Source organism: Labrus bergylta, chromosome 3 (assembly GCF_963930695.1).
Source record: "Labrus bergylta chromosome 3, fLabBer1.1, whole genome shotgun sequence".
In the NCBI taxonomy this organism is placed as follows: domain Eukaryota; kingdom Metazoa; phylum Chordata; class Actinopteri; order Labriformes; family Labridae; genus Labrus; species Labrus bergylta.
In genome coordinates this window covers 35,152,030-35,170,933 of record NC_089197.1, presented here as the reverse complement: position 1 = coordinate 35,170,933, position 18,904 = coordinate 35,152,030, and the positions used below count along the sequence as shown (strand labels likewise).

General features: G+C 38.4%; 2 protein-coding genes across 2 annotated transcripts; both read left to right on the top strand.

Annotated features, from left to right (window-relative positions):
• Window positions 1-358: 358 nt before the first annotated feature.
• c3h16orf87 (chromosome 3 C16orf87 homolog) lies at window positions 359-8,083 on the top strand. Its single transcript, XM_020641421.3, has 4 exons — window positions 359-631; window positions 5,675-5,774; window positions 6,078-6,257; window positions 7,463-8,083. The coding sequence occupies exons 1-4, from the start codon at window positions 566-568 to the stop codon at window positions 7,579-7,581; spliced, it is 465 nt and encodes a 154-aa protein (XP_020497077.1). The 5' UTR covers window positions 359-565; the 3' UTR covers window positions 7,582-8,083.
• A 1,515-nt stretch (window positions 8,084-9,598) lies between these two features.
• mtfmt (mitochondrial methionyl-tRNA formyltransferase) lies at window positions 9,599-15,595 on the top strand. Its single transcript, XM_020641456.3, has 9 exons — window positions 9,599-9,950; window positions 10,348-10,545; window positions 12,884-13,006; window positions 13,103-13,205; window positions 13,665-13,740; window positions 13,825-13,916; window positions 13,993-14,071; window positions 15,003-15,076; window positions 15,278-15,595. The coding sequence occupies exons 1-9, from the start codon at window positions 9,766-9,768 to the stop codon at window positions 15,431-15,433; spliced, it is 1,086 nt and encodes a 361-aa protein (XP_020497112.2). The 5' UTR covers window positions 9,599-9,765; the 3' UTR covers window positions 15,434-15,595.
• The last annotated feature ends 3,309 nt before the right edge of the window (window positions 15,596-18,904 follow it).

The window sequence follows — 18,904 nt, the reverse complement described above, 5'->3', positions numbered from 1 at the left end:
GTATGCTGCCCATACCATATACTTATATATAACTTTTATATAACTATATATAATATATATAACTGTTATAAAAACTGTATAAAACTATAAAAGTCTAAACCAAAAGCCACTGATGTAGGATTGGTAAAAACAGGAGTTATCCCAGAGGCACAAAGATTTTATAAATCGCTGTTTCAGATTCTTGAGACCATTATTCATTTATTAAATTGAAACTTATTTCATATTTCAACAGAAATATTGGATAAATCCTTGAATGCCTCGCTCTGTAACTTCAGAAACAGGGTGTGGGGGGGGGGGCTTTGCAGCTATCTGCCATTTTTCCCATGAAATTTGAATGCAACACAGCAGCAAAAGGACTTGCTTTGCGCATGCTCACAGCGATTGCATTTTTTTTCCTACAGTAAGTGTTTAGCCTGCCGAAGGTACGTCGGCGTTAAGCTACACCGATAAAAGTTTCTTTGCGGATGAAGGTGGTTGTGGGAGTGAGTCGGTAGTCGTCCATGTTTTACAGAGAAAAGTTGTAGTTCCGTTCAGCCATTTGGCCTGTCGCTGGAAGAAACGGACTATGTCGGCAAATAAAACAAAGAAAGTCAAAATGGCTACTAAATCTTGTCCTGAATGCGACCAACAGGTGAGGAAATATGTTAATATTTTAATTGTATGTGTTGTGAATATTTTGTGTCGCTAAATCAGTTTTCAGATATTTCACTGATGACTGTCATGGCAGCTCACACTGAGCTGCTCTCACTGAGCCACAAGCAACCCCACAATATATTCAGCCCCACTGCATGCTCTCTGTAAATATATTCAGCCCCACTGCATGCTCTCTGTAAATATATTCAGCCCCACTGCATGCTCTCTGTAAATATATTCAGCTCCACTGCATGCTCTCTGTAAATATATTCAGCTCCACTGCATGCTCTCTGTAAATATATTCAGCTCCACTGCATGCTCTCTGTAAATATATTCAGCTCCACTGCATGCTCTCTGTAAATATATTCAGCTCCACTGCATGCTCTCTGTAAATATATTCAGCTCTCTGTAAATATATTCAGCTCCACTGCATGCTCTCTGTAAATATATTCAGCTCCACTGCATGCTCTCTGTAAATATATTCAGCTCCACTGCATGCTCTCTGTAAATATATTCAGCTCCACTGCATGCTCTCTTATATATTCAGCCCCACTGCATGCTCTCTGTAAATATATTCAGCCCCACTGCATGCTCTCTGTAAATATATTCAGCTCCACTGCATGCTCTCTGTAAATATATTCAGCCCCACTGCATGCTCTCTGTAAATATATTCAGCTCCACTGCATGCTCTCTGTAAATATATTCAGCCCCACTGCATGCTCTCTGTAAATATATTCAGCCCCACTGCATGCTCTCTGTAAATATATTCAGCCCCACTGCATGCTCTCTGTAAATATATTCAGCTCCACTGCATGCTCTCTGTAAATATATTCAGCTCCACTGCATGCTCTCTGTAAATATATTCAGCTCCACTGCATGCTCTCTGTAAATGAATATATTCAGCCCCACTGCATGCTCTCTGTAAATATATTCAGCTCCACTGCATGCTCTCTGTAAATATATCCAGCTCCACTGCATGCTCTCTGTAAATGAATATATTCAGCCCCACTGCATGCTCTCTGTAAATATATTCAGCTCCACTGCATGCTCTCTGTAAATATATTCAGCTCCACTGCATGCTCTCTGTAAATATATCCAGCTCCACTGCATGCTCTCTGTAAATATATCCAGCTCCACTGCATGCTCTCTGTAAATATATTCAGCTCCACTGCATGCTCTCTGTAAATGAATATATTCAGCTCCACTGCATGCTCTCTGTAAATATATTCAGCTCCACTGCATGCTCTCTGTAAATATATTCAGCTCCACTGCATGCTCTCTGTAAATATATTCAGCTCCACTGCATGCTCTCTGTAAATGAATATATTCAGCCCCACTGCATGCTCTCTGTAAAAAATTATCTCCCTAAATATACATATTCGTACTTATTTACACCATGTTTGTGCTGTTTACTGTTGTTGTTGTTGTTGTTGTTGTTAAGGCTGTTTTATTAAGAACAAACATGCTGGGGCTTCGTTAAAAGACGATTCTACAGAAAAAACAATCGTTGTTGAGGGATTTTAGGAGAGTTGGACATTTAATCAAAAACAATGCTTTTTTCTTCTGTCAGCATGTTAACTTGTCCTTAAACTGAGATGTGTTATTGGCATGGGTTCAGTAGGCCTTAGACTGAGAAATAGCCCATTGTGAAAGTGTAAGCATGGTAATGCATAGAAACTTATTAGTAACTTACAGTATAAAAAACTACCACCATACCTATAAAATCTGATGGGAAAATGTTTTTTCAATCGAAATCTGCATTTGTAGATCACATCATTTCTTGTACTATACAACATGCAATTAGAGCAAAAGAGCATCTTCATTTGTCCCTTTTTCAATTAATATATCATTACAATGTTACAGCTTACAACAAACCAATCAGTTACTGTCCAAAACTATAACAATCAAAAAACATTTGTACTATTTCTTCACACAAAATGCAGTTTTAGCTCGCAAACGAAAGTACAAACTCATTTCCTACCAACAAGCACTGTTTTGTCTTCTGGGTGAGAAAGTGAAAGAAAGAAACACAGTGTCAATGATGAGGTGGTAAACATTAACTCTATTGCCCTTAGCTGAGAAAACAGTTCAAACAGGGGTATCACTATGCCAATAAAATGGAAGGTGTTTGTATATCTCAGCAGTCACAAAATGTAATGCAAAATGAATTCTTTCTCATAATACTGTAAATACTGACGCCTCCTTGTTACTGGGGTTTCAGATATCTCTCCTTCATCCTCAGAGCAGAATTAAGAGCTGTGGGACATCCTGCAGGCAACTGACTCAAACAATCAATATGTATTACGCTTTGTTATATTATTTACAAAGACACAACATCAATCCACCGTGAGCACAGCACTAAGTAACATTTAGCAAAGTTAGCGTGTGACAATCCATGAGAAAAAATCAAATCCATACTAGGCTTGAATGTTTACTTACTTACTGTATTGATCAATATTTATATTATTCACCATATTTAGTTTGATTTGTATAATATCAACTAAAAGTTTCATCCCCGTTCCAGTTATTGCAACATAAAGATCTAAAAAGCAGTTCAGTCTTTCTCTTGTGCTGTCAGAGGAGTTTACCACAAAGCAAGCTCAACGTGTCCGGGCTTTTTTTTTGTTGTTGTTGGGCGAGCTCGACTAAGCCTGAAGCTCCACAGATATCAGGTATCACAAAGCTGATTGGTCAGCTGTTTCCACTAACTCTGGCTTTTAGTGCTTCAGGCTTTGAGCGTGCTCACAGAAATGGAGGTATCGCACACGTTATTAACACGTCATCAGGTAAATAAAATATCTACTTCAGTCAGAGTGATATCATGGGAGGTGATGATACACAGTGTGTGTTCAGGTTATTAGAGTGAAATAATACTGCTTCCTTATATCACTGCCTCTTGTCATCGCTCGCTGTGTAAAAATAATGTGAGGTATCTGACACCAGTGTTGTCAGCTTCCATCAATTGTAGCGCATAGTGATTGGATATTTATTCATGGAGAGGAGCTTCCTGATCCCTGCACGGGGACTTACAGGCACACACAAAGAGAGAGAAAAAAAGAATGGAAGCTAGTTGTAGCAAAACCAGAAATACTGCAATTTACAAGTTGTATACTGGTTTACCTTCCACCCCCCCCAATCCATCATCCTGGGATACTGTGCCCTCATCGCTCTATGACTCTAGGGATGATCTGCCGAAATCTGAAATATAAATCTTACCTCAAACAAATGGGAAATAAAGAGGATGGAGACTGAAGAGGTGATCGGATTATCTTCATCTCTAAAGGCCTGTTTCCACCAAGCAGTATTTTTTAGTTCAGTACAGTTTGGTACGGTTAACCCTCATCTTGCTTGCGTTTCCACAGCCAACGTACCCTTTCATAGCAAACTGAGTTATAGCTATGTAACAATAGCGGCGTCAGCTACATCATAGCGTGACATCGTAGCGGTCCACTAATAAATGTAACAAAGAAGAAGAATACCACAGCGTAAACAATGAGGGCTGTCCAGCAGAGGTCCTGCACCTCTGAGGTCTAGAACTGTGTTAAAAATAATCAATATGGCAATATATGGTCTCGTACTTCCTGCCGATTCGTGCATCGATGCAGATTTTACAGTCCTGTGTTGGTATAGTAATTAGATTAGATTAGAAAACTTTATTGATTGAAACTCATTTGTCACCTGGTCAGTTCATACACACAACAAACAATATTGACAATACATCACAGTACACAACAAGTAAACAAATAACAAACGCCACTGAAACCATTTGAATAATCATGTACAGCCATGAGTCAGAAACACAACTACAAATGTTTATTAAAATATCGGACTGCTGCAGGAACAAAGGACCTCCTGAGCCATTCAGTGGAACATTAAGGCATCACTAAAGAGTCCGTTAAAAACACCATGTAGAGGATCGCCTTCAAAGATCAAAACAGTTTTAAGTTTGGTCCTCATTCTCTTAAAAAAGCTGTGTAAAGCTGTGATGGAAGGTTTGAAAGACACATCTCCAATGGTGAGGTTCACAATAAAGCCAATAGGCAGCGGTAGAAGCCTAAATGATTCAAAGCATGTTCCAAATGAACACAAACAAGCAAGGAGGAGAAACTCTTGCAAGGATTAAGGGAGACTTTGTAAAGTCTTTGGGAAGTCCAGGGTGGCTGTGGCTCAGTTGGTAGAGTCGTCGCCTCTCAACCGGAGGGTTCGATTCCCAGCGGATCAACATGTCCGATGTGTCCTTGGTCCCTGAATTGCTCCCTCTGCTTCAGTGGTGGTGTATAAATGGGATTAATTACTTCTGATGGATGATATTACATAGCGATCACTACCATCAGTGTGTGAATGTGTAGGTTTGACATGTGGTGTAAAAGAGCTTTGAGTAGTTGGAAGACTAGAAAAGCGTTATATAAGCTCAAGTCCATTTACCATTTACGATTTGTGGATTTGTGTGCCATCCCGGCCGCCCGATATTGTGTGATGATTTCAAGTTAGACATTTCCACCAACTTCTAAACAACTCAGAAGAAGCTTTACTTGTTGAGACTTTTGCCTGTCTCAACACTTTTGCCAGTGTGTCAGCCATCTGTCAACTGGAAGCTTGGGGGGTTCGATCCCCCAGCTCCTGCAGCAACATGTCCAATGTGTCCTTGGGTAAGACACTTAACCCCAGAGTGCTCCTGCTGCTTCCCACGCGGTGTATGCATATGTATGAATGGGATTAGGTACTTCTGATGGTCACTTACATAGCAGCCTCTACCATCAGTGTATAAATGGGTGTGAATGTGTAGGTGTGACATGTTGGGTAAAAGCACTTTGAGTAGTCAGAAGACTTGAAAAGCACTGTGTAAACTCAAGTCCATTTACCATTTAAACAGGGCCAGTTCCACCACACAGAAATTTCTGACCTGGATCACCATCTCACTTTGTAGTAAATCACAGAACACAGATTATATCCACCTGCTTGAGCCGCTCATGCAGATACTTTTGTATGAACGAAAACACAACTGTTCAATCTTCTGTATGATTTCTGTCTCTGTCTCTAGATCCCGGTCGCGTGCAAGTCTTGTCCATGTGGTTATGTGTTTATTAGCAGAAAGCTGCTAAATGCCAAATTAAACGAGCGCTCCTCTCCAGCAATAGCAGGTAAGACTCCGCTTGCCTGAACCTAAATGATTTATGCCTAAAAAAAAAAAAAAAAAAAGTTAGCTTTTCAGCATGTCTTAAAGGGAGAAATTTTCCAATATCTCTCCTCTGTAACACCTATATGTCTGAGAGCAGCTTTACTGTTTTTACATTGATCCTAAAAACACAATGTAAAGACATTTAAAGTCGACTTAGATGCATGTCATTTTCTCACTTGTTTTTCTAAACACAGCGGTCGATGAGCTCGGTACCAGACCGACAGTCGAGAGAAAGGCTGCTGATGTTCTGTTTTTTATGCTGCAGACAAACTGGACTTTAAGCGGAGGAGGACGGAGCGCATTCGCAGAGAGAGGATAGACCCTTCTTTAACGAATGACATGGAGAACAGGAAAAGACCTCGGGCCAACAGCCAATCAGATCCCATACGGAGGGGACGTGGAAGACCAAAAACAGTGGGGCTGAAGAAGCATGAAGAGGAAAAGGGTAAAAAAAAAAAAAAAAACACTTGAATTTATACTGTTCACAAAATGTGGAAATCCGGTTGAGTTTTTGTACGACCGACATTTATAAAAACACTAGTGTGAATCCGATAACGTGAGCTCTCTTTTTTTCTTAAGTTTTTGATTTTTACTTCCCTATTATAACAGATTTTACTTGTGGAACGTAAAGTTTCAAGCGACCAAATTGGTCAGAACCCTTCCAAATTAGTTTTTCTGTCACAGTTTTCTGTCTCTCTACCAAAAAGGTTGTAACTAAGTATTTCAGGATTTTTTCACATTAACTGATAGAAAAATACATTTTCTGAGGTAAATGGACTTGAGCTTGTAGAGCTCTTTTCTAGTCTTGACTACTCAAAGCGCTTTTTACACCGCAGGTCACACTTACCCATTCACACACTGATGGTAGAGGCTAATTTGGAAAGTGTCCATCAGTAAGAACGAATCCATTCATACATATTCAAGGTGTACGAGGCTCTGTGTTTATCTGCAGTGGGAAAGTGTGTTCCCAGTATTCTGGAGACACGTTTGTAGATGCAGTGATCTGGGCCTGGCCAGGTGTGAACAGCTTAGAGCAGTGCTTCCCAAAGTGTGGGCCGCAGCCCCCTGGTGGGTCGTGTGGGTACTGCAGGAGGGCCGCAAAAAGCCCTCCACCAATTATAAGAATTAAATTAAAAAAAACACAACAATGATGATTTACCATGAGTTAACCCTTTCAGTGATTAGTAAGGCCTGTCATGACTATTCATAGACATAATGTTCAGTAAACTTTTGTGTCTATCTTGCCATAATATCATGTTTTAATGTCCAATAATTTACCCTTACTGAAAGTGATAGATGTAGTCATAACTTTTATTTTATAACGGGCCCCGGAGTCATTTTGTATTTCAAAGTGGGCCGCAGCAGTGTTAAGTTTGGGAAAGGCTGGTATAGAGCTTTACAGTTACAATAACCCATAATATTGATAATACCAGGATTTCAACCCAACTCTCTTTGACCTATATCACAAGCTATTTATTATTGTTTTTATTCAATATCACTGCAAGATACCAGTAAGATCAACATGTCTTAGTGTTCCTTTAAAAATGAAATGTCTCAAAATATACAAAAGAAAAGGTTCCTCCCTGGAGCTTTAAGTGCTGTACTGCCACTGGACGTTCAGTGATCGACTGTGTTTGATTTTGTTTACAGAGAAACAAGAGAAGGAAGTGGATATTTATGCAAGTCTGTCCGATGAAAAGGCTTTCGTGTTCTCCGTGGCGTTGGCTGAAATCAATCGCAAGATCCTGGGTCAAAGGCTCATCTTATAACTCAGCGCCTGGAGAACTGAGGACTCATTGTAGAAAAAAAACTGTCAAAAGGCAAGAGGAAGACCAAAGAGATGAAAGTGGCTCAAGCTGAACTTTGACCTCAGTGCTACTTGGACGATGGTACAGGACCCTGAAAGCTCCACACTGAAGTGGATGCAGATTTCAGCTCTTCAGCACCAAACAGACATTCAGATACAGAGTTTTGTATGGGTGCTTCAATGACAAAATAGTTGTTTTAAAAGCAGGGGAAACACGGGTTGATGACATCCATCTAGTGCTACATTGGAGAGAATAAATCCAAAATGGTCAGAGTAATACTGAAGGCCTTGAAGTATGAATTAAATTAATGAAAAGAAGCGACTAAAGAAATACATTTACCTTTTGAAATGTTACCTCATGCATATCTTTGGTTGACTTCATATTAGTTGAAGGGACCAAGACATATAGGCGCCTGTGTGTTTTTTCTTAAAAGTGAAAATGATTAAAGTCTATCAAAACCTAATCGTCTACAAATAAATACTTTTTAAAAAAAATGACTGTTGACAATTATGGCAACCATCACCGTGTAAAAGGTTTTGGATCCACTTGTGTCCCTGAGCAAGACCAACACTTGTGGCTCCTAGACTAGAACAGCTGATGCACTATAAACTATTGTTGTTGTTTGTCAATAATTATTAGTATGTACGCTCAATTTGACATCTGTTTAGTTTACAAAGTGGTCAGTGGGAAAAAGGTCCATTAAGAGGAGAACTGATTCATCTAAATCTTGCTTAGTGTGACTACATTCTCTTTAGTCACAGTATTTAATAAGACGATTAAGAGCACTGATGCTGTGTAAGAAGTGGAAGTGACCAGAGGGTAGAATTTAAATTGCAATGTCAACTTTGATCCCAATGTTGCAGCAGAAACAGACTTTAGATCCACTGGACTTACTGGAACATGACAGCTGATCCTAAGACTTTGCTTTGGTACAGATAAACTCAAACAGCTAAATCTGTTTCAATAAAAGATCCATGAATGTTACAGGAAATATATTTTCAATATAAAGACCTATAGATAACATCATTTAATCACTGATCATCATTTATTATACATGTTTTCATGTCAGGTTACCTCTTCATAACCCTCACCATATATTGGGATCCAGTATGTAAGGCCCATAACAGTAGCCCTTATATATAGTTTAGTAGTAGCTTGTTGAAGTGAAGTGTGAAGTGATTCCTCACAGGATCAGCCTGGTCATGTGATCACTTGAAAAGACATTAAAAGCTAAACTGGAAAAATCTTTTTTTTTCACTTTAATAACTTCAGACACTTTTATCCACACAAAAAACACATAGCTGTGATACTCATCTTAAATTATATCTTTAAAAAAGTAGTTTCTTCATATGTTTTTTTGTTGAACTTTTTTTTAAACTAATAGAAACCATATCTTAGCAAACAATAATAATAAAAAAAGGCTACAAAGACCTGAAAAAGAAAACATTATATGATGAAGTATATATGTGATTAATGGAAGCCATATTCATTATATTCTGAGTCGTTTCCCTCTGATATTGATTACATTTGGTTGTGTAACTTGAGATCTGAACTTATTTATGTCTTATTTTTAGGATAACAACGCTTAAATATCAGATCTCCAGAAATCAACTCAGTATGTGTTGTTACTCTAAGATATAGACCTAAGTAAATTGAGATCTTACAACTAAACTGACTCAATTTCACGGGAAAATGGAGTTAAATAAAATGTATGGATGTTTTGTTCGCCTGCATTGTATTTTTATGTTTTGTTATTCCTGTGTTATGACTGATGTTGTTTCTTGTTTGAACACAGGATATTATAGCAGTAATCTTTCGATGCCGTTAATTTAAATGTCATGTGAAACATCTTTATAATTTTACGTAACCCACGAAGAACAAAACATCCTTTGACTTCCGCGAGTGTCCAGCAGGTGGCACTGAACTAATCCGAATAGCACAAATTCCCGCCAATCATCCACGAAGAAGAAGTAGGAACGGAAGTGTTATTCGGAAAACATGGCGGCGCCTGTTGGGGACACATTACTGGCTAACCAACAACAGTGACTGTGCTGTGTAACAGTCACAGACAATAATAATTGTAATAATTTAATAATAATAATAATTATTATTATTATTGAGCCAAAGCGCACAGCTGGAGTCAATATGTGGACGAACAACAGGACAGCAGGTGTCTGTCTGAGAGTCCTTCACTGTTTACAGACAGGCTGCAGGACGTGGGGGGGAGTGAGGGGGGCTCACCTGTCTTCATCAGGACCCCCGTGGAGACTTCTCTTCTTCGGCTCTGACAATTTCGCTGTGGAATCTCTCAAACTTCTCACAGTCAGCAGGTAAACTAGAAGTCTACAGCACACACCTGAGATATCGGCAGGTAAACTAGAAGTCTACAGCGCACACCTGAGATATCGGCAGGTAAACTAGAAGTCTACAGCACACACCTGAGATATCAGCAGGTAAACTAGAAGTCTACAGCGCACACCTGAGATATCAGCAGGTAAACTAGAAGTCTACAGCACACACCTGAGATATCAGCAGGTCAACTAGAAGTCTACAGCACACACCTGAGATATCAGCAGGTCAACTAGAAGTCTAGTTTTAAATCCAATTGAAATAATCATTTGGTATTTTTTTTGCACATGATCTTGCAGCTCATGAAATGACTCTAACATCGTCTTGGAGTAAGCAAAGGGAGTGCAGGATGGCTTAACCTCTGTGTTCTGTTTGCAGGAGCTCCACTGATGGATTAGTGGAGTCCCTTGAAGTTGTTACTCTGTCTGGTAACGTACCAGTGAAGAGGTTCGCTCTAGAGAACCAGCTCCCAACCCACAGCTGGCCCCCTGACAATGTGGATGGACGCTTTGATATCGGGGTGGTGGTGTCGTTTGGCTGTTTACTCCCAGAGAGACTAATCAACAAGTTTCCATAGTGAGTATCTTTGTTTATTAATCTTGGGCTAAAACCTGCGATACTCGATATATATCAATATGTATTTTATTAACAGTGAAAACACATAAAATAAACTACCTGTTTGTGAATTTAAAAAGTAATATTTTAAAATAGAAATGTTCCTTAAATACAGTAAAAGAGAGAGAGAGGAGGAGCAGGGTGAAGAGGGACAGACAGTCAGTCATCATCAGAGAAAAAGGTGAATTGGCACCTCTGTAACGTTATTTTAATGCAACATAAACTATATCCATATTAACCATGTTGTCTTACCCTATATCTTGTTTGAAAATATATCCATATATCTTAAAAACTCTGGTCACATGATCCAGAGCAGGTTACGTTGTCTTGAATGTGAGGACGCTGCCCTCAACACCTCATGAAACTAGAAATGTTTAAAGTTGTCTTCAGATAATAAGGGAAGCTTATCCCTGCATTACTCACAAGGGGTTGACCTTAGAATTATTTCTCTTGTTTTGTGCAGTTTACTGATTTAAACATCATTTTCTTTTTTATAAAGTCAGTAAATATTTCATTCAATCAGTCTTTATTTGTAAAGCGTCAATTCATACCAAGTGTTATCTCGAGGCACTTTACAAAACAGCATATGGAATAATATGCAGGCAGGATTTCTATTCCTGGCGTTCCTGTTGTCCACACTTCACAGAGCCTTCACTGTCAGAAGCAGACATCACACACACACACACACACACACACACACACACACACACACACACACACACACACACACACACACACACACACACACACACACACACACACACACACACACAGAAAATAAGAGGGAGCAGAAACTTCAGGGGAAGGTAGTCGCTTGTGTAATGCAAATGTTAAAAACCCTGTTTCACTGCTGAAATAACTGCTGAAAACCTCCATAAACCTTTGGGGTGGTAATATTCAGTAAATTTCACGACCAGATAAATGAGGTGGTTAGCAAGAGGGAGTGATGACATGCATGTCCTGGACCTGTTTGGGAATCCATTTACTGTATTGTGTGACTGTGCGGTTACTGTGCATGTTGTGAAACTGCTTCATGATATCCGTTCGACCAGGACTCCTGTACAGTGTTTTTATAGATATGGGGAAAATGTTGATCTACACACTGTATCGGTATAAAAGCAGAAATTGTCATCATAGTCATGGACTTTATTGCGTTGAGACAAAATGAACCGGCCAAAGCAAACATTTTGGAACAACAAATAAATGAATAGAATAGAATAGATGTTTATTGCCATTTGTACAGGACAGTACAGGTACATTTGAATTTTGTGAGTCAGCTTCTACAAAAAAGTTAAAATGATATTTAAAATAGAATAACATTATAAAAGTACAAATAAAAAATAAACTGTACAGAAGCTATACACTGTATTAAAGCAAAGATATAATACAAAAAAATAACAAAGGGGAACACTGTACAATGAAATGAAAATATCAATATGTTTTCTTGTCTCTACTTTCTACATCTCTTATTGCACCTGAGGTTATTGCACACATATTTTTCACATTATATAATTGCACTGTTTTTTGTTTTTAAGGTTAATATTGCACACTTGTATTGCACTGTGAGGTGGTCAACTGTCCATTTAGTCTGTGAGGTGTGGGGTGAAGTACTTCCTTCACATCTTAATGTCCTGTGCTACAAGTCTCACAGCAGATGAGTGCTAATGATGTGTAAAGCCAATGAGATAGCTGCAAAACACATGAATTGATTTTGATGAACTTGTAACACAAATAGTAACAGGAGAGTGCTTTAATCATTCAGCAGAACATTGTGAGTAGCACGCTAGTCTTTTTTTTTCAAGCTTTTTATTTCATCAATTTGTCAGAGGTGTTGGCAGAGCGCCTCTGGGCTCAGACAGTAACACAGTGTGTTATTGATGCTCTGTTCTCATCAAGCATTAACTTAAGGATGTTGAACAATGGAAGATGTTACACAAGTCAAGATAGTGTCTCGCCTCTTATTTCACATTCCCTGTTCAACCTAACAAAAGCCCAAGACAGAGGCATTTACGCCTTTACATACAAAGTGAAGCGTTCATGAAAAGTCAAATGTTTAGCTGCATTTTGGGTCCAAAAATGTCAATAAAGGTCATGTTGTTCTGAGATTTATATGACTACAATTTGATGATGAAACACATTAGGCTATGTACCAACCATGCTGTTTTTAAAGAGAGCGCCTCCAATATATCCAGTGTTTGTTTTTAGATATATCTACATGTATCCCTGGCCAAACTGTGAATTGACTTTAAGGTTAATACTAACCTCACTAAACTGTGTGTCTGTGCTCACTCTCTTTCAGTGGGATTTTAAATGTTCACCCTAGCCTTCTGCCCAGGTGGCGAGGACCAGCACCCATCTTCCACACCATCCTGCATGGTGATACTGTGACAGGAGTCACAATCATGCAGATCCGTCCTAAAAGGTATGCAGAGACAGGGGCATCGTAGTGTTCTTCCTGTTTTTATTTTCTTACTTAAATATAAAAAAAGTAAAAATAAATAAATGTCCTCCAATCCAGGTTTGATGTGGGCCCCATTCTCAACCAGGAGGGCCATCAGGTCCCTGAGGACTGCACTGCTGATGAGCTTGGATCTGCCCTTGCCACGAAGGGAGCACATCTGGTGAGTGTTTTGTTGTTTTGACACATGCCTGTTGTCATTATCTTATTGTCTCACTCACAGGACGGGGACTCAGTGACTCTCTTTTTGTGCTCTCACTCTTAAAGCTTCCAGCCGGTGCGATCTCAGTGCACGTAATGAAACCGCACCATTATGTTTTCTGTTCAGCAGTATATTCTTCTCTGCTCTTTTTGTTCATATTGTCAATGTGTCGAAAATCTTATCACACTGATATAAAGACAAATCTGTAATTTTAACATCAGACTCTTGTGTTGTTCTTTCAACATCACATCCTGCCTCCTCAGACCCCCTCCCATCTAACAGTGATCGACTCAAGCTTTGAGGGACATGTGTGAATAAGCAAATCAGAAAGATTTAAAGGCCAGTCTGCCTAAAATTGTCAATAAATTCTCAGTAATGCTAGCCTGAAAAGAACTTTTGTGTTTGTTCTCTGGACTGCAGCTGATTGATACCTTGATGACACTGCCTGAGCGGATGGGGAATAAGAAGGAGCAAGGACAGACAGGTGCAACCTTTGGTATGTTGCTCTAGATAACATAGTCATACTAAATATAAAAACAAGAGGAACTCTTAAAACTGACATTTTAACTTCATCCAACAGCCCCAAAAATCAACACATCCATGAGCTGGATGGTGTGGGAGGAGCAGACTTGTGACCAAATCAGTCGTCTGTATCGTGCCATCGGATCTCTGGTAATGGAGGCTGATCTGAAATAAAATAAGTTTTGCTGATTATCAGTAAAATGATGATTATTTTTTCTATCATCAGACACATTTGAGGACCATATGGATGGGCAGGACTGTTAAACTTCTGAATTTTGTAGGAAAATGTCACATTTCATTGTCGGGTAAGTTTGTAGATTAATTCCACCTTATACAGAGTATCCACATGTTTGTAAATGTGATTCTGGTTTCACTGCTATATGGTGTCCACATAATGGAAACAATCTTTCTTAGTCATGTACTTTGATGGCGCTAACCTTATTGTGTCGGCATAGCAACAGTGAGCAGCAAAGTAAAAACGATGAGGATTTGATTCAGAAAAGGATTGCATGGATTTTGCACCAACTTTCAAAGTCAAAAAGGCATCGTCTAAATCACAAAACACAAGCCAAGGGTTACACGCTGGTGCTGTTTGCGTTTATTAAAACGAGCCATTATGCTGTCATTTGGGGGAAGTCTGCCCCTTTATGAAAAATGTGCCTCTTTGTAAAGTGTCTGATTCACAAACAGCAGCATTAACAGGTGGAGCGGAGCATCAGGAAAACTAGAAGACTTTAAAATAAAACAACTTTAAATAAAGTCTAGAACATAAATTGGAGCCGTTACGCATGACAAGGATGAGAGTGTTATTTTCTTTGAGTGAGGAAGCTTTGTTTTAAACTCATCTTACATTTTTCAAGTCTGGCTTCAGTCTAATTGAGAATATAAACAATATTTACAAATATGAATATATACTGATGGATTAACAGCATAGATATTGCACGGTTCATCTATAGATTGCACGTTTGATGTATAAATATTGTCCAGTTGTCAACAGATTGCACAGTTTTAGTAGAGAAATAAGTTCTGTACCTGAAGTCAAGAGTTCATACCCAGACCAAAGAGGGAAACATTGTGTTCAGCATTAAAATGAAAACTTTTGATTGGGTAATTGTTCAGGAGCAGAGTCAGAGTCCAGAGGATTGGAGCTCTGATTTGCATATGGGGTTTTTGTCTATTTGCTAGGGCACTATTTCACTGTTGAGCTGTCGTAAATAACTGGCATGTTGTTTGCAGATGAAAGGAGGAAACCCCTCCCTGGTTCAGTGAGCTATCAGAGGGAGTCCAACACTTTGGCTGTCTGTTGTAAGGTTAGTCTAAGATAACACATATAACACTGCAAAATCTTTCAAACCTTAACAGTCAAAACTCAACAACAAATAAATCAATTTAAAACATTTATTATGACCAAAAAAATCTGTTTGTGTGTTTGTATCTTGCATTCATTTTCCCTTCAAAATGATTCAATTCTTTTGATGCTGAAACATTCACATTGATGTTCTCTTTTCCAGGATGGCTGGGTGGGGTTTAAGGAAGTGCTTCTTAAAAAGCGTCTGACAGCAGCTGACTTCTATAACGGCTACCTGCATCAGACAGACAGAGGACTTTTTGTTAGTAAAACAACATCATCTGAAGCTCGCCAGATGAGAGAAAACTCCAGTTTGTGACCCGACCACATGGCAGCTCTCACTCTTATTTATATTCCATGTGTCTGTTTTAAGACATGCGCAGTTCATGCATTTAGAGAATTTATTTGTACTGTATATTTATATTCAAATAAAGTCTCTTTGATGGATAGATGCCAGAAATAAAGAGAGTGATGAACATGTTTTTTTACCAAAAGGAACATTACTGTGGCTCATAATGTTAGAAATACATTCTCAGATGACATTTAGCGTTTAAGATATTTTTGACATAACTGCGAACTGTAGAGCACATAAACTTTAAACTCAATAGAGAATACATAAAGAGGGTATTCAGGCATTTTGCTCTCGCTTATTTGTTTCTCATTTATGTCAATTCAAGACGATTCAATCAACTTTCTAATTTTGGTTCTGGCTGCTATACCTACAGCTTTACACAATAACCTGCAGCACAAACTGAATGCATATAGATTCAGACAAAAAATAAATAATAAAACCTCTAATTATTACTCACAGAGAGTCATCAGGAATACAATAAGTGAAAGGTAGTCCTTCAAATCTTAGGAAATCCACTCTGATGACTTATGAGCGCTGAAACATCCCAGGATTTCAGAAGTTATTTTGTTAATCCTGGGATTTTGTAACTCATTATTTAATCCTTTTCTGGTTCATCATCTAATAATGTGAACTCTAATCAGGTTGGAAATTATTTGGCCCCTTTCATACATGAAGCACACAGTGGAAAACAGTCAGAAATGTCTACTGTTTTACATAGGTAGCCATCAAGCATATCTGCATTAAACAGAGGGTTTTAAACCATAGACTATAAGATAGATAGATAGATAGATAGATCCTTTAATGATCCTTTATAGGAAATTACAGTGCCACAACAGCTTCAAGACAGACATAACACCACACATTTCATCAGATAGCTTCCATAAGTTATAATACAATAAAAAATACTTTAAAAAGTGCAAAGTAATTTTTGTGCATTGTAAAACCTTAAAGCAGCTGGTATACAAGACTTCCTGTATCGCTCAGTTTTGCACATTGGTGCAATCAGTCTCTGACTGAAGGTGCTGCTCTTGATCACCTTCAGGGCGTGGAGTGGGTGAGTGGGGTTGGTCATGAACCCAGTTTGTTGGACCGTTAGTTGCTCAGCCCCGACCACTGAGCCGGCCTTCCTGATCAGCTTGTCAAGTCTGTTTTTGTCCGCTGTACGGGCACATTCTCCCCAACAAGCCACAGCAAAAAAAAGAGCACTGGCCACCACTGAATGGTAGACACTGCACAGCAGGGGTTGGCAGATGTTGAATGACCTTAGACTCCTTAAGAAATACAGTGTACTTTGTCCAATCATGAAGCCTCCTAGCAAACAGCTACAATGAGCCCAATTGCAATCCTATCAGTCATGCTCATTGCGATGGAGCTCAGTTTTAGTTTGGAGTACTAAGAGGTCTTTCTATGATGATGTCATACTTGGTGCTATGCAAATTCATATTTTATTGATTCATTTGAATGTTCAGGATTATTAATATGTAACTAAATAAACTTGAAAAGGCAACAATCTGAACTGAAAGTTCACACAGATGTGGGATATGACCAGTTAATAGTTTAAAAAAAACAGCAGTGAAGGTAACGTACACACACACACACACACACACACACACATCGATGTGCACTCTTTAGCTGACAGCATCAGTGTGTTAACAGAGACTGCAGTCTGCAGTGTTGTTCACACACTTCAATGGTTCTGAGTTATATTAGATCATATGATCGATTGACGTTATGCCAATCATCTTTAATTTTTTTGGACTGTGTTTAAAACCTCTCTGAAACACCTCAATGTATGAGCAGCGACAGAAAAGCTCCAACCTGCTGTGAGTTCACTCTGCAGGAAGTAGACTATTATAAGCAACTTACAGACTACTATAGCAAACAGACAACAAAAATCACTCACACATATCGATGCATCTAAAGCCTATAAACTGGTTAAACAAAAGTTTAGATGTTTTAGATGAGGAGGTGCTGCAGCCGGTAAACACTCTTACTTCCCACGTCAGTGAACATGCCCCTAATTATGCATAACCCTTTTCCTCATAAGATCATTATGTACTATATTAGTTGTAGAAAAAAAATTAGGAATAGAATGCTCACTTTTCTTTCAATTCCTATCATATTTGAGGTTGAAAATATCAAAATTTAAATTGATTACCATTTCACTGAAATGTTTAGGCTGATAAATAGGCTAGGTGAATAAAAGACACCATAATTGTAATGGTAAAGTCATACGCCGCAGACGAAGCAGCAGGAGCAATTCGGTGGTTAAGTGTCTTGCCCAAGGACACATCGGACATGTTGCTGCAGGAGCTGAGGATCGAACCCCCAACAATGTGGGTGACCAAGAACTGAAAAGCAAAATATCAATTAACACAGACTCAGATCCAAAACTGAATACCTTGTCAATTATCATTTTATGATGGCTGTAGGTTAAGAGTTGTTGATATAAGAGCTGTCATCACATAAACAGACATTGCTCCCTATGAATGAATAAGAGATGAAAGACTTTCATTATAACCAAAAAAAGTTACCGGAGTAGGTAGAAGTAAAACGTTGTTCTTCTATTAATTCATATATTATTCCAACAATTTCTAAAATGTATTTACAACTAATATAAGCTACAAACAAGCCTCCCCAGTTTATTTGCCAACCAAAATAAATAAACAACAATCCCGTGACGCTTTGGGAAAAAAGTATTTATCTCTGGGAACATTCCCTCTATAGAGGACGAGATCTGACAGAAGTATAAATAAATAAATAAATAAATGTACAAATAAATACTGGAATAAAGAAATAAAAGAATGAATAAATAAATAATTAAATGCATGAATAAATAAATAAAAACTGGTAAATAAATGGGACATAAATAATTGAATGTCTTAAATTTATTTCTACATTTATTTATTTCCACATTTATTTATTTCTACATTTATTTATTTCCACATTTATTCATTTCTACATTTATTTATTTCCATATTTATTTATTTCCACATTTACTAATTTATACATTTATTTAATTCTACATTTCTGTGTATGTGTTTATTTATTTATTTATGCCTCTGTCAGATCTCGTACTCCATATCCCTCTGTCTTCAATAATTGGATGGACAAAAAAAACAGAGCAATTAAAGAAAAACGTGGATGCACTTTAAGGACTGTCATCCAGAGGCTCCTCTTCTCTGGACTGTACCACATCACAGTGTAACTGAGGGGACTATCACTTTCACTTTGAATACATTCCCAAAGAGCACTTCATACTAAAAGATTGCTTTTGGAAGACGTTCCGTAGTTAAAATATAAAACTCCTCTTACAGCTTTAAAATGACAGAAGAAGAAGAAAATCCCACACATCATGTTGGCTTTCATCAGACCCCCCCCCTCTCCCCCCCCCTGCAGCTGTCGAGTGGTAACGCTTCAGCTGGAAAGACTGCCATT